Source organism: Carassius carassius, chromosome 32 (assembly GCF_963082965.1).
Source record: "Carassius carassius chromosome 32, fCarCar2.1, whole genome shotgun sequence".
Taxonomy (NCBI): Eukaryota; Metazoa; Chordata; class Actinopteri; order Cypriniformes; family Cyprinidae; genus Carassius; species Carassius carassius.
The window spans coordinates 28,580,589-28,597,564 of record NC_081786.1 but is presented as its reverse complement, the minus strand read 5'-3'; the positions used below and the strand labels follow the sequence as shown (position 1 = coordinate 28,597,564).

The 16,976-nt window shown below is 39.6% G+C and overlaps 1 protein-coding gene across 2 annotated transcripts in view; it reads right to left on the bottom strand.

The window, feature by feature from the left end:
• aqr (aquarius intron-binding spliceosomal factor) overlaps positions 1–16,976 on the bottom strand; it is a 57,298-nt gene that overhangs the window by 28,920 nt on the left and 11,402 nt on the right. For both annotated transcript variants that reach the window (XM_059520904.1, XM_059520905.1), the window contains exons 15-22: positions 16,732–16,852; positions 13,938–14,079; positions 13,438–13,616; positions 12,802–12,969; positions 12,213–12,382; positions 1,123–1,364; positions 645–788; positions 259–328 (exon numbers count right to left, since the gene is read on the bottom strand). In XM_059520904.1, the coding sequence (XP_059376887.1) occupies positions 259–328; positions 645–788; positions 1,123–1,364; positions 12,213–12,382; positions 12,802–12,969; positions 13,438–13,616; positions 13,938–14,079; positions 16,732–16,852 (1,236 nt within the window). The remainder of the gene's footprint in view (positions 1–258; positions 329–644; positions 789–1,122; positions 1,365–12,212; positions 12,383–12,801; positions 12,970–13,437; positions 13,617–13,937; positions 14,080–16,731; positions 16,853–16,976) is intronic.

Genomic DNA, 16,976 nt, shown 5'->3' with positions numbered 1-16,976 from the left:
GTAATAATGCAGTGAGATGTTTGTGCTGCACACAGAGATGTGATCTGATCATCATCAGTCTGTCTTGAATAACATGAAGAAACTGAGACAGACTCAATCCAGAAGAACTGTGTCTCCGAGACGCTTCAAGAAACCTGTCCTGTAAAATGAAACTGAAACACCATTTGTTATCTGGTGAAAATACTTGTGTTCTAATCATTTTGGCCACCACTGTACATATAAATAAAAGCCGTGTTAGGTGTAACAGAGATGTCTTACCATAGTAAGTCCTGGCTGCATCCCTGCACGAATGGCTTCAATCTGGGTTGGTGTAAACTGGATTGTGTTTCTGTTTGAAGTGGGCAAAAATGGACGTCATTGTTTCCATCACAGGAAATGTGTATACATATATTATGTAATTAATATAATATGAAGCTGGTTACATGTTTAGAACAAATTGGATTATGCACTTTCTCCAGAGCAGCTCAGTCTGTTTCCTCTGCTATATTTTCATATGCGCTTGTATAAAACTTCTGTATATATCTATATAAACCATATTCACACATCGTTAAAACAACAATTACGATATATATTGCGCACCCCTAGTTGGACTGTCTAAAAGGCTTGTCCCTGAACCAGTGACCGTGAGCATGAGCTCCACACACCTCTTGGGCTGGTTGTAGGGATACGGGCCCCTGTTGGGAATCACATGAGGCTCCACCACCAGCGGGAGATCTTCCTCATCTGGCTCCTCCTCCTCATTCGCTTTACGCTTTTTACCCTTCGCATTCAGTGCAGGGAATCGAATTCTGGTAGAGAAAAGAGACCCAATTTCAATCCTTACACAACTATTCAACATTTGGAAGGAGCGTATTGACTGGACAAACATTTCTCGGTCCTATGCCTTCCACAGAATACATAAATACATTTAGACCACTTAATGACTGCTATCGGGATGTGAAGAGACTTTAAAATCAGCATAACAATACATGTTTCTGAAGACAATCACCTACGACACCTTCCTTTAAAATAACGGTTTTATTTGAATGCATGTTAAAATGTATGTTATGTTGTGCTCAAAGCTAAATCTTGCACTGTAAAGCAGGAATACGCAGCATGTGTCCAATAATGATGATTGCCGACCTGAAAGGCGGGATCTGTCGAGCGGGATCTTCCTCGGTCACCTTCATCGTGTGATTGGGGAAGCAGGACTTCAGGTGCTCGATGGACAGGAAGGTGTCGTTGAAGTCCAGAGAGGAAATCTGGTTAGGCATCTTGGAGTAATGGGCACTGCCAGGATCTCCATAACCCAGAATGATGTCGTGAAGCCAGTCGGGCACCACACACTCGGTGTTCATCAGGTTACGGATGGTCTCCAACACGGCCTGAACACAACCAAACAGATCCATTTCTGATCCTTGTGAGTTAACTTCATAATTTTTATTTTTCCATTGCCGGAAACAAACAAAAATAAGAAACCGGGTCCATATTCACAAAACATCTTAAGGCTAAAAGTAGCTCATAATTCACAGATTTAGGAGAAATAGACTTAGTGCTACAATCTGTGAGAGTTTAGGAGCAGTGAAGAGGAGTCCTGAGTCACTAAGACCGAATCACAGACTATCCTAAAACATCTGCCTCACGACAAACATTTCAGAAACATTTAACCATAATGAGCTTTTAAAAATACACCACCTTTGGTTTTGGAGGTTATCCCAACTAGAGGCTAACATTCTTTCGGGATTTCCACGGGATTGGGAACAAAATCACTATTAATCACGGGATTGGGACAGGAAAAATGTCAGCAGGAGTGGGCGGGACCGGGAATACACTTGGATCCCCAACTTTATACACAAATATAGCCTACCTTTTATATAAATAAACTATAAACTAGGGGTGTACGATATGAAGACTTTTGATCGTGGACGATAAAAATGTCTCTACAATCTGCTTTTGAAGAAATGTAGTATCGTGCTGCAGCACTCATTCTATCAGCTGCAGTTCTGACTCCTCCGTCATATAACCACTGAACAACACCACATCATTCACAGCAGTGTTCACTCAGCACTAGACTAGCACTAGACTAGACAAGTTCATCAAACAACCGCAGTAAGAATTTTCATCAAGCACGGTGAGTAATGGCTTCTCCTGTCATTGTTACTTGCACCTCTTGCCACATGTACAGTTTATCTATCTCTGTCGCTGATGAGGGATTCACATGTGATAAATGCAGGGAAATAGTTAGGCTGACAGAGAAGATTTCAGAATTAGAGACACGCATCCAAACTTTAATTGAGGACAGTAAAAATGTTAGGGCTCTAGATACGGCTTTGGATGAGTCTAGCTCAGGGATTCCTGTACATTGTCCAGTTCCGGCAACAGAGCCCCTGCAGCAGGGCAACTGGGTGACAGTGAGGCAGCGCAGTCGTGGGTCAAAACACCGCTCTTCTGTTCCGATCAAAACATTAAACAGGTTCTCCCCACTCAGTGATGCACCCACTGAGAAACCTGATGAAAGTGCTCTAGTTATTGGTGATTCTATTGTACGGAACGTGAATATAGAGACACCAGCCAATATTGAATAACAATATTGTTATTCATGCCGGCGCTAATGATGTTCGACTTCGCCAGTCGGAGATCACTAAAAATAACATTAAAGAGGTGTGTGAACTTGCAAGCACGATGTCATACACTGTAATATGCTCTGGTCCCCTCCCTGCTTACAGTGGTGATGAGATGCATAGCAGATTGTCATCACTCAATGGCTGGATGTCTAAGTGGTGCCCACAGAATAACATAGGTTTCATAGACAATTGGACGAGCTTTTGGGGCAGACCTGACCTGTTGAAAAGAGATGGTCTTCATCCCTCCTGGGGTGGCGCCACTCTTCTCTCTAGAAATATGGCAAATAGTCTTCGAGTTTATACTTGACTAACTGGGGCCCAGGTCAGGAAGCAGACAGACTGGCTAAACCGACCATCTGCTAGCCGCCTCTGTGCTGAGAATTAACTGACCTCTGTGACCATAGAGACTTTTTCACCTAGATATCACACTATAGAGACTGTGTCTGTTCCCCGAACTAGAAAAAACAAAAAACGTCCAAACCAAGTTAAGATTAACAATTTAATTGAGGTTCAACAAATAAAAAACAGAAGCAATATGGATAAACAAATGATAAAGCTTGGCTTATTGAATATCAGATCCCTTTCTACGAAAACACTTTTTGTAAATAATATGATCACTGATCATAATATAGATGTACTCTGTTTGACAGAAACCTGGCTAAAACCTGATGATTACATTATTTTAAATGAGTCCACCCCCCAAGATTACTGTTATAAACATGAGCCACGTCTAAAAGGCAAAGGTGGAGGTGTTGCTTCAATTTATAACAACGTTTTCAGGATTTCTCAGAGGGCAGGCTACAAGTATAACTCGTTTGAAGTAATGGTACTTCATATAACATTATCCAAAGAAACAAATGTTAATGATAAATCCCCTGTTATGTTTGTACTGGCTACTGTATACAGGCCACCAGGGCACCATACAGACTTTATTAAAGAGTTTGGTGATTTTACATCTGAGTAAGTTCTGGCTGCAGATAAAGTTTTAATAGTTGGTGATTTTAATATCCATGTTGATAATGAAAAAGATGCATTGGGATCAGCATTTATAGACATTCTGAACTCTATTGGTGTTAGACAACACGTTTCAGGACCTACTCATTGTCGAAATCATACTCTAGATTTAATACTGTCACATGGAATTGATGTTGATGGTGTTGAAATTATTCAGCCAAGTGATGATATCTCAGATCATTATTTAGTTCTGTGCAAACTTCATATAGCCAAAATTGTAAATTCTACTTCTTGTTACAAGTATGGAAGAACCATCACTTCTAACACAAAAGACTGCTTTTTAAGTTATCTTCCTGATGTATCCAAATTCCTTAGAATTTCCAAAACCTCAGAACAACTTGATGATGTAACAGAAACTATGGACTCTCTCTTTTCTAGCACTTTAAATAAAGTTGCTCCTTTACGCTTAAGGAAGGTTAAGGAAAACAGTTTGACACCATGGTATAATGAGCATACTCGCACCCTAAAGAGAGCAGCCCGAAAAATGGAGCGCAGCTGGAGGAAAACAAAACTAGAGGTATTTCGTATTGCTTGGCGGGAAAGTAACATATCCTACAGAAAAGCATTAAAAACTGCTAGATCCAATTACTTTTCTTCTCTTTTAGAAGAAAACAAACATAACACCAGGTATTTATTCAATACAGTGGCTAAATTAACGAAAAATAAAGCCTCAACAAGTGTTGACATTTCCCAACACCACAGCAGTAATGACTTTATGAACTACTTTACTTCTAAAATCGATACTATTAGAGATAAAATTGCAACCATTCAGCCGTCACCTACAGTATCACATCAGACAGTGCACTATAGACCCCCTGAGGAACAGTTCCACTCATTCTCTACCATAGGAGAGGAAGAATTGTATAAACTTGTTAAATCATCTAAACCAACAACATGTATGTTAGACCCTATACCATCTAAGCTCCTAAAAGAGGTGCTTCCAGAAGTCATAGATCCTCTTCTGACTATTATTATTTCCTCATTGTCATTAGGACATGTCCCCAAAACCTTCAAACTGGCTGTTATTAAGCCTCTCATCAAAAAACCACAACTTGACCCCAAAGAACTAGTTAATTATAGACCAATCTCGAATCTCCCTTTTCTGTCCAAGATACCAGAAAAGGTGGTATCCACACAATTATATTCCTTCTTAGAGAAAAATGGTATATGTGAGGATTTCCAGTCAGGATTTAGACCGTATCATAGTACTGAGACTGCTCTTCTTAGAGTTACAAATGATCTGCTCTTATCATCTGATCGTGGGTGTATCTCTCTATTAGTTTTATTGGATCTTAGTGCTGCGTTTGACACAATTGACCACAACATTCTTTTGCATAGACTTGAATACTTTGTTGGCATCAGTGGAAGTGCATTAGCATGGTTTAAATCGTACTTATATGACCGCCATCAGTTCGTAGCAGTGAATGAAGATGTATCCTATCGATCACAAGTGCAGTGATGGAAATGGAGTACCTCAAGGCTCAGTACTAGGGCCGCTACTCTTCACGCTTTATATGTTACCCTTGGGAGATATCATCAGGAAACATGGTGTTAGCTTTCACTGTTATGCTGATGATACTCAGCTCTATATTTCTTCGCAGCCCGGTGAAACACACCAATTTGAAAAACTAATGGATTGCATAGTCGATATAAAAAACTGGATGACGAGTAATTTCTTACTGCTAAATTCTGAAAAAACAGAGGTGTTAATTATAGGACCTAAAAACTCTGCTTGTAATAACCTAGAACACTGTCTAAGACTTGATGGTTGCTCTGTCAATTCTTCGTCATCAGTTAGGAACCTAGGTGTGCTACTTGATCGCAATCTTTCCTTAGAAAGCCACGTTTCTAGCATTTGTAAAACATATTTTTGAGATGGAAAAATGCAATCTAAATTACGGCCTATGCTCTCAATGTCAAATGCAGAAATGTTAATCCATGCATTTATGACCTCAAGGTTAGATTATTGTAATGCTTTATTGGGTGGTTGTTCTGCACGCTTAGTAAACAAACTACAGCTAGTCCAAAATGCAGCAGCAAGAGTTCTTACTAGAACCAGGAAGTATGACCATATTAGCCCGGTCCTGTCAACACTGCACTGGCTCCCTATCAAGCATCGCATAGATTTTAAAATATTGCTTATTACTTATAAAGCCCTGAATGGTTTAGCACCTCAGTATTTGAATGAGCTCCTTTTACATTATAATCCTCTACGTCCGCTACGTTCTCAAAACTCAGGCAATTTGATGATACCTAGAATATCAAAATCAACTGCAGGCGGCAGATCCTTTTCCTATTTGGCGCCCAAACTCTGGAATAACCTACCTAACATTGTTCGGGAGGCAGACACACTCTTGCAGTTTAAATCTAGATTAAAGACCCATCTCTTTAACCTGGCATACACATAACATACTAATATGCTTTTATTATCCAAATCCGTTAAAGGATTTTTAGGCTGCATTAATTAGGTAAACCGGAACCGGAAACACTTCCCATAACAACCTATGTACTTGCTACATCATTAGAAGAATGGCATCTACGCTAATATTTGTCTGTTTCTCTCTTGTTCCGAGGTCACCGTGGCCACCAGATCCAGTCTGTGTCCAGATCAGAGGGTCACTGCAGTCACCCGGATCCAGTACGTATCCAGACCAGATGCTGGATCAGCACCTAGAAAGGACCTCTACATCCCTGAAAGACAGCGGAGACCAGGACAACTAGAGCCCCAGATACAGATCCCCTGTAAAGACCAAGTCTCAGAGGAGCACCAGGACAAGACCACAGGAAACAGATGATTCTTCTGCACAATCTGACTTTGCTGCAGCCTGGAATTGAACTACTGGTTTCGTCTGGTCAGAGGAGAACTGGCCCCCCAACTGAGCCTGGTTTCTCCCACGGTTTTTTTCTCCATTCTGTCACCGATGGAGTTTCGGTTCCTTGCCGCTGTCGCCTCTGGCTTGCTTAGTTGGGGACACTTCATCTACAGCGATATCGTTGACTTGATTGCAAATAAATGCACAGACACTATTTAACTGAACAGAGATGACATAACTGAATCCAATGATGAACTGCCTTTAACTATCATTTTTGCATTATTGACACTGTTTTCCTAATGAATGTTGTTCAGTTGCTTTGACGCAATGTATTTTGTTTAAAGCGCTATATAAATAAAGGTGACATTGACATTGACATTGTCAAAAGACCCAGTACTTCGGTACCAACTCGGTACTAAAAAAAATGTAAATGTGACGGTACCAGGTTTCTTTAAGTACCGGTAGTACAGAGGTCCCGTTCAAACCCGGTTCAGCGCTATGATTTCCGCGAAGCAGAAAACGAGGACGGAATCTCAAAATCCAGTCATGAAAATGAAACTTACATTTTAATATGGACAGTCATGGAATTTGTCAAAGTTATCATAAATTAATCAAATCAAATCTCCATATGGACCAGTATCTGTTAATGTTAAGCCGCAAAAGTTGTTTCAAATATGAATCCGTGTTCTGCGCGTCTCTGTGTGAATTAATGAATGGCAGAGACGTGCGGGTTTGTTTACTACATAGACCGAAGCATATGACGCTTGCATTAATTTCAGCATCTGAGCTTCAGAGTTCTCTCTCCATCAAGCGATCTGAACTTTTCCGTTCATCTCAATGGACGCACAGCGCACCTGTATTTGATGCTCTGTAAACTCTTTGTGAAGACGCATGACTCACCGTCGCTTTGCTGATAGCGCTGTTTCTCACACATGCAAAGAGAGAGAGCGAGAGTCTTACCACACTGAATCGACACGCTATATGTAAACTATTCTTTGTTGTCTTCTCCTGTCAAAATAATGGAGTTCAATTAGAATTATTCATATTAATTTTCGAACAAGCAGAAGACATACCGGTTTCTCCGGTAGTGGGCGGAGCTAATGCGCAAATGGCAATTTCATTGGCTGGCGCTGATCTCTTACCGTCCCTGTTTTGATTTCAGCAAATCAGTTTGACCGAACGCAGACAACGTGATTAATATTCATGAACCCAGCAGCTCATCAATTCATAGTGCATTGGATATACATTAGTATGATAGTAGAATTAGTAGTAGTATTATCTTTTAAAGGAGTCATCACCTCGTGTTATCTTGGATACCCAATGCTCTATTATAGTCTTTCAGGCACTTCTAAAAAAGAAAATTTGAAAAAAAAAAATAAACACAGAGCTCCTCAGACCCTTATTTCTAAAGGCATTATTGTCTCGCGAGATCTGATGCGATGTTTTGGCTGTCGTGTATGGTCATTATAATAATGCAAACGTTACATACAATAGCCGCATTAGCAGTTAGCTGTTGTTTGTTACACACAGTAGAGCAATAAAACACAGTCTTACCGTTTCAATTTCAGGCAAGTCTCTGATGGTGGGGATGGCACCTTTTCCCAAACGGAGCTTCGAGGCCAACTTAGGATTAATTCACAAATTTTGGGCAATATCAGGCTGTGTAAAATGTTTAGCGCAGACACCAAATGATACGCCGGTTGAAAGGGTTGTAGGAACCGCGTCATTAAAAATGAATTTCATCCACTGGTCCTTGATAGTTTCGTCCGTTTTTGGTATAGAAAACACATTTGCATGTTGTTTATGGCAGTCAACCACAGAGCAACTCAGGTGTGCACTACGTTTCTCCATCTTTCTTTGTCGAATGAATATGAGGGGGAGAGGGGGAGAGCGGCAGGGTGCGGCTTCCTGCTGCGGGGTCCATATTTGGTATATCCTCCCCCCGTCTTGACGTCAAGTCGGGGCTGAAATCAAAATCTCGTATTTGAGTGCGCGTGCACGCGCGCTGGTTTATAAACCCTGAGGTAAACAAACGCTTCACTTTTAAATATCGGCTTCCCGGCCAGTGTATAATCGTTAGGTAATCATAACATACATTGATTCTCGTGGAAAAGTGCAAATTGTGGCTCATGACTCCTTTAATAATAATTATTATGATCTATTAACATTTTTTTAAAGAAACCCTCAATGACCAAAAATATCTTAAGCATCACCACCAGTCTTAAGTTCAGTTAAAATGACAAATATGCATTCATTAGGCCTAAAAGTTAATTTTTACATAAAGGCATTGTGCTAGAAATATTACTATTATTTAGTAAAATGTATGTGATACTGCTACTACTGTTGAAAAAATTTATAAAACTATTTTTTAAAGAAATAAATCACAATATTTCTTCCATGTTTTAATTTTAATAGCAAATCCTCTTTATTTACCAAAAATAAAATGTTTAAATTTCATAAATTAAAAGACAAATTAAATTTGGGTGAAACTTGTTTACTGTTTTTCATAATTATATAACTTGTAGAAAAACTTTAAACACAATTGTAAATAAGTATAAAGAATGGCATTGGTTTTATTTCTAGTGCTAAAAAGTTTTTTTTTTTAATTAGCATATTTTTGTGTTTTGCTTTGGTACCGGGAACCGTGGATATTCACTGGAATCGGTACCGAATACTGAAATTTTGGTACCGTGACAACACTACGCTAGAGTTACTCTCTCATTTACATCTGCTTTTAAAAGTTTCATTCGCGCGCTGCTTTGACTTGTGCTTTTTCTGAGCGGCGCATTCACACGACAAGAGTATTTGAGAGGAGCGGTGTGATTCTGACTGGAGCGAGGAGCAGATTTTTTTAAAAGTTGGAGTGTCGTGGTTCTCACTCGCTCCAAGACCGCTTCATCACGAGTACAATTGGATATCTCCGAGCGGGAAGTTACAGGCTAGTTCTCAAGGAGTTTGTTTGTTCTAGTGATGTCCGATTCGCAAACGCATCGTTCAATTTAACCGGTTCTTCTTAGTGAACCGTTTGAACCAGTTCACCAAATCGAACTGAATCGTTTGAAACGGTTCGCGTCTCCAGTAAGCGTTAATCCACAAATGACTTAAGCTGTTAACTTTTTTAACGTGACTGACACTCCCTCGGAGTCAGAATAAACCAATATCCCGGAGTAATTCATTTACTCAAACAGTACACTGACTGAACTGCTGTGAAGAGAGAACTTAAGATGAACACCGAGCCGAGCCAGATGACGAACGAACACGCCCACTGCTGGAGCAGTTCTCCTTCTCGAGTCAAGAACCGGTTGCATCAGTTTTCGGATCATCTGTACACTGAACCGAGAATCGTTTCTGTCGGACACGTCCGATACGAGAACAGAGGAGCTGATACTGCGCATGTGTGATTCAGCGTGAATCTAACTGACACACAGAGCGTCTGAACCGAACTTATTCTTTTGGTGATTGCGTCTGAACTGATTCTGTGCTAATGTTATGAGTGCTGGTAAACCGAAGGCTTGAATGAAGGACAATCTGGCGAAACGTAAGTTCATTTAATAACAAATACCTCGCAATGGATTATGTATAGTAAGTGGATCATGGTTTCTGCGCTGATGACACCTAATTTATTTACTTTATATCTTCAAGACTTAAATTCTCGTATGCACATTATTGCTGTTACTGTATTTGGGTGCGTTGTTGCAAAACTTAATTGGAAACTTTTCATGATTATGAGGTTTTTAACTGACTAAAGTTATGATTACTGACTTTTTATATTTGAATGTTTGATTGACGTGACGCCATTACGTCATCGCCAATGACGTCATTACGTCGAGTGTAAAAGAACCGGTGAACCCGTTTTTTCAACCGATTTATTGAATTGAACTGTCCGAAAGAACCGGTTCACGGAAAAGAATCGAACTTCCCATCACTAGTCTGTTCCTTTAACTGGATATTTTCAGGTTAAAGCATAATTAAACAGATTCAGCACATTCATACGCAGTCGCTTTCCCAGTAATGCATTTAAAAAAGTAATCTTACAGTGCTACTTCATCTGTCTCTGATTTTGAATAAGCAGAAATCTGTAAGAAAATGCATCGATCTGTAGATAAAATAAATGACGAAAGTGTACTGTTATTTTCATCACAAACAAAATTTTCAGAGCAGAATGCAGCAATTATACCTTTTAATGCTGAAAATGTTATTAGTTTGGCGTGTGGTAAGGATAAAAAAAAGTTTGCACACAATAGTCTAAGCCACTTTGAAACTCTCCTGTTATTTTATTTTTTATTTTAATATAGGCTTCGTTATGAACATACACTGAAATTAGGGCTGGGACAACGCGTCGAGGTCATCGATGACGTCGACGCAAAAAATAAGTCGACGCAAAATATGCGCATCGATTCCTCGACCTGTTTTTTTTTCTCTAAAAAACTTTTGCAAAACGTTTACCTTATGTGCGCTGAATATACGCGATGGCCGGATCAACATTCTGTCCAACGTTATATAACCAATCCAGGGGTTTTTCTGCATTGATCTTTTTTTTTGGCGGCTGTCAAAGCCTTATTTGATCGGTGAGTGACAGTGACAGAGCGCGTACGAGAGAGAGCCCCGGCTGTGAGCGCACTCACAGTCTTCAAACAACATGAGCGCTTCTTGCTCTCTCTCTCAGTCGTGCATATTAATCAAAATCACACGATAGAAAAAGGGCGAAACACCCAAGTTTCACGCACGCTCGCGCACTCACAGTCTTCAAACTACACGAGCTCTGTCTTGCTCTCTCGCTCTCTCTCTCTCTTTCTCTCCCTCCCTCGTGCATATTAACCAAAATCATTAGACACGTGGAGTTTCACGTGGAGCATTCGGTGATTTTTTTTCTACATGACAGGCTGCTGGCTCCCACTGTTAATTTTTATTTTTTGGAAAAGCACTCTCTGTATTAGCTTAAAGCCCTAAAGTTTACATTGGTTACTGTATTCTTTCAATTGCTCTAAACAAGTATTTTGGGTGACCTTTTTTATTGAATGCTAGACATCAAGTTGTTGTTATTTTCATCTGAAAGAAGAACTTTTTTTCAGTAAGCTAGGCCCTATGTGTTCAGTAAGCTTGTTTCAGTAAGCTATGTGTTTTCAAGGCTTCAAGGTTTTATTGAATGCTATCTCTATACAAGTGTAAAGTAATGCATTCTTAGTCAGTCTTTTATTTTGTAATTTTAAGAGCAATAAACATATATTGCAATGTTAAGGAATTCATGTTTTTTTCATTCAGATATGTAAATCAACATGTATAAATTGTTAGTAGTCAATTAATGGGGAGATAATCGAAATCGAATCGGTCTGGAAAAATTAATCGTTAAATTAATCGATGCATCGAAAAAATAATCGCTAGATTAATCGTTTAAAAAATAATCGTTTATCCCAGCCCTAACTGAAATACTTTATCTGTAGAGTGATTATTAAATGCTCAGAGCAGAGGGAATTTGTTGTCAAAATATTCCGTCATTTTTGGTCATACAGATAAAAGTAATCAATCTTTCGACGTTTATGTGTGTGCACTCCAAATAACAACAAAACGCAGTGCTTTTGTAAAATAATTAGGCTAAAGCAAACAAGATGCAGTTTCTGCCGTGAACTTAAGCGTGACCCAGGTTAAGCATGGATGATTTACATGAAATTTAATGTGTGTGCAATATATATATATATATATATATATTGATCATAGCAAGGCCAATCTAATCTTCCGCTGCCGCTCAACAGTGTGAGCAGGCATATATGGGGAATCGTCTGACCTTGAAGTTGTTCTCTTTGGGTTTGCGTCTCATGATGATGTTGAAGGTCTCGTAGGGGTCTTCTGCTCCATTCTGGATGCTGTTGGTCATGTCCTGCTGGTACTGGTTTGGGTCGAGCCATATCCGAAACGTCCTGGTGTCACCTTTTAATTTGGGCTTCGGATCGGGACCTTTGCACAAATAAAACCATAAATTAGTCACAAGACGATGGCTCATTTGTAAAATCGCTCTGGGTAAAAACCTCTGCTAGATTAATAAATATAAACGTAATGATGGAAATCAATATTTAGTCTAAATTGAGGTTAATCTGTCAAGTGAATTGACACTGAAATCACTGGACCAGAAATGACCAGTGATACTAGACCACATCCAGAAACAGTGAGGACCATCCAGAGATTCAGGTTTAAACATTGATAATAATCAGACATGTTTCTTGAGCAGTAAATCATCATATGAAGATCATGTGACACTGAAGACTAGAGGAATGATGCTGAAAATACAGCTGCTCATCACAGAAATAAATTGCATTATCGTATATTCCCACATTCGGTTCATCACAATGTTGAGTGAACTCAGTAAGCGGTCTGACCTTCCTCTATGACGCGGCCCTTATCATCCAGCATGCCCTGCACCTCACAGCCTCTCACGTACACCAGCCCGGCCTGATCCACAAACGGCTGCCGGCGGTCAAAGCGTGTGCCGTAGAGCAGGTTGGGCCGCACCGTGATCAGAAAACAAACGTCGTGCTTCCGCAGCCCTGTAGAAACCAGCAAAGATGTGAAGAGATGCAAGGAAGAAAAGCTGCTGTACTTACATTTATTTAACTGATATTATCAGCTTCACTGGTACATTAACATGTCACATACAAATTAAACATTCAACAATATAATACATTGATTTTCCAAGTCAATCTCAAGTCCTGATCATAAATTGTCATCTGAACAGTAGACTACTAGGCGGGACTTGTTCTCTATGCTTACAACATTAGTATAAGCTAACCGCTGTGAATCAGGCTAAGGTAAAGAGATAGTTTTGAACACTGGATGGACATGTACTTGCTCAAAAATTGATTTCGGATCATTTTTAACCAAAAAAGGTACGGACTGCAGCTTTAAGTTTTTCATTAATGATAATAACCATGATACTGCTGGGTGCTTTCAAGGGTGTTGTGAATAGGTTTTAATGCGCTGCTAATGCCTGCAGAGATAGAGACAGTCAGCTTTACCCTCCCACTCGTTTTTGATGTTACTCCGGATGTTGAGGTTAATGGTGACGTCAGCTCGGACACGAGCTGGCCAGTTCTCTCCGATGTTTGGCTTGGCCACCTCCACGATAGAAAACGAGGCTATGGTCTGTGCCATTCTAGCCCATCCTCCAAACACCACTCCTCCGTACTCGGACTGCCTGCGGGACACAGTACACGCACACGCCAGATCATGAACAGGACCTTCACGCAGTTAGCATGCATGCTGTACAGGGGATGTCAAGCTTCAAAACTGACCATAAATTAAGAGAGAAAAAATATCCTGTGTGTATCCACATCAAGTATCTCGACATTAAAAAAAAATAGTTTGACCACTTTAAGTTTTTTATCAATTAAAACATTCTTGAAAACCGCCCCTTGATGAAGTCCTGAGCCAAGTCATGGGAATTGGCCTTTAGAGGTTGATTTGAAATCTAAATCTTTTGTTAAAATGCTAAAAACGTTTTGCACTGAGAACAAACCATGGCTTCATCCGTAACACGATGTCCTCGATATCCTGCCGGATTTCATAGGTGGACTCCAGACGGAAGAGGTTGAAGTTTCTCAAAAGATAGTCATGCAGGGTCAGAAACTGCAGGTTCAGCTTGGGGAGAGCTAAACAACCTGCAGATTCACACAAAAAAGGGCAATTATTAGCATTCAGATTGACGAATCTGAGCGTAGTGTTTACATGAACGCTAAATAGTGATGGGGTTGATAAACGCGTTTATTTATCACAAGATTTTGATCGGATTTACTCTTTTGACGAGCACACACTGCATGTATATACAGAGTTTCCCGCTGTTGTCGCATGCTGTGATATTTATCTACTTCGGGTTCAAATTAGGCGACGACCAGCACATGAACTGTTGTGCAGTGCTGCTCACTTAAATTGTTTTATAAATAATTAAAAGTGCCCTTTCCTACACAAAAAACAAGGACTCTGACGCGGAGTGAAAGGGGAGTTTTATAATGACGGGATACTTATTCATTACACTTTATTCACCAGGAAGAACAGCTCGATCCGCACGTCACACGTCATTACGCTAGTTCTACGTCAATGCACATGCGCAGAACTTTCCAGTTTGGGTTTTCAATCCGATCGAGTGTTTACATGTGACTTTATTCTGATTGTGTTTCTAGTCCTATTACAATCGGATTAGTATGGTCCATGTTAAAGCAGCTAGTGTTTTGGTTAAAAGTTTTCATTAAACTAAATTAAAGTGTTCTAATCAATTAAAATTTTTTAATACATTTCTAAATAAAAACAGATGTATAATTGTTTTTTTTAATTGCACATAACATTATTTTCATACTTCAATTCAATGCACAAACGGACACAATCAAGGCATCAGTGGAGTTAGAATGTAAATTCTGTCATTAATTATTTACCCTCATGTTGTTCCAAACCCAGAAGACATTCGTTCTACTTCAGAACACAAATTAAGATATTTTAGATGAAATCTGAGCGCTCTCTGATCCTCCCATAGACAGCAGTGTAAGTAACACGATCACCTCACAGAAACGTAGTAAGGATATCTGTAAAATAGTCCATGTGACATCAGGGGTTCAGTTGCTTCATAAAATTACGGCTGAACCCGTTAAATACTTTTTGTGTGCAGAGAAAACAGTAATAATTATTCAACAATTCTTCTCCCCAAGTTACTGTCTTCCGCCATTTTGGAGAGTATTCACTGAACGTAATCAGCGTATTTACGTCAAGCATGTGCGTGCCGTCTACTAAGCGTAAATATCTCTGATTACGTTGATTACGCACAGTGGATATTCTCCAAAATGACAAAAGACAGTGTCCATGGAGGGTCAGAGAGCTCTCAGATTTCATCAAAAATATCTTAATTTGGTTTTGAAGATGAACGAAGGTCTTACGGGTTTGATACGACATGAGAGTGAGTAATTACTGACAGCATTTTTATTTTTGGGAGAACTAACCCCTTAAAGATACTAGGTAATTATTATTATTTTAATTTTGTTAATTGTTTTTTTTTGTGCATCTTTTGTGCTTTATGGACTTTGAAATACTTGGTCACTATGATCTGTTGTTGTATGGAAAAGAGCTGATCCTTCTTCAAAATTTCTCCTTTTGTGTTCCATTGTTGAATAAATACAGTAATACGAGTAAGGAAAGCGAAATAAATACCGTATTTTTCGGACTATAGACGGTTTCAACGGCAACAACATAAACAAACGTTACTTCGCATGTGCGCTTTTGTGGACCTAACTTAACTTCCGGTAGACTTCCAAATAGAATCAATAACAACAGCCAAGTCCCTCTAGAGTAGATATTTTTTGATAACAAACAAAATATGTTTGCCGCGTGGATCAGGCGGACTTAATGAAAATGCAAATTCATTCTTTGCCAGCAGGAGATGTTTTAAAGCATAGACATAAAGGGCGAGAAATAGAGGTTTCCTCAGTAACAGCTGGTTCAGCTACGCTCACAAACGCTGCTTTATCAGGCATATAACATGCAAGTCTTCCTTCAGAAATACAGCGATATTAAAACACCTGTGCCTCGTTTTGATATTTAAACATAAATGTAAGGAAATATTATTATTAAACGTGCAGTACATAACGTTACTCATGTTTATTCAACGAAGCCTTTTTGAAAATCGATCAGTTTTAAAATTGTGGCGAGTCTCCAAAAATAAATAAATGTATGGGAAACACATCCCGCAGCACAACCACCTGACCCCAACTTCAGTCTGCTCATCACCTTGACTTTAACTGCGTTTGTAGAAGGCACCGCAGCCAGACCGATATACACAACACAGACCGGAAGTTAACTTAGGTCCATGCGCGTGCGCCCGATGAAACCATCTATAAGTCGCACTTTTTTTCATAGTTTGGCTGGTCCTGCGACTTATAGTCAGGTGCGAATTATTTATCAAAATTAATTTGACATGAACCGAGAGAAATGAACCAAGAGAAAACATTATGTAACATTATCTATGCTGCTCACTGCTCCTGTAGTCTACACTGAAAACATAGAGCGCCCTCTCGCGGCTGGAGACGGTAATGTTTTCTCTTGGTTCTGAATAAATGTGACTTATAGTCCAGTGCGACTTATTTATGTTTTTCCCTCATCATGACGTATTTTTGGACTGATGCGACTTATACTCAGGTGCGACTTATAGTCCGAAAAATACAGTACTTTTTTTTTTTTTTTTTTCCTATTCTTCTAGTTTTATTAATGCAAAGGTATATGACATAATAGTATGATGATTAGGAGGTGAACTCCTATGTGAAGATTCCCACCTTCTCCAGAGTAGTACTCGGTGGGAACGATGTTCTGGTCCCAGATGATATTCTCGGTGGGGTACAGAGGCATCTGGTTGAGCTGCTCTATCTGGGAGATTCGTCTCTCATGGCGGGACACCTGAATGGAAGTGAGGAGGGTTTCATGGGGTTAGATTAGTCTTGGCCAGTTCCTCAATTAATCACCCAATCATCTGCCCTGTGGACAAAGCATGCTGGGTAAACCTGTATAAGTCATGTATCGC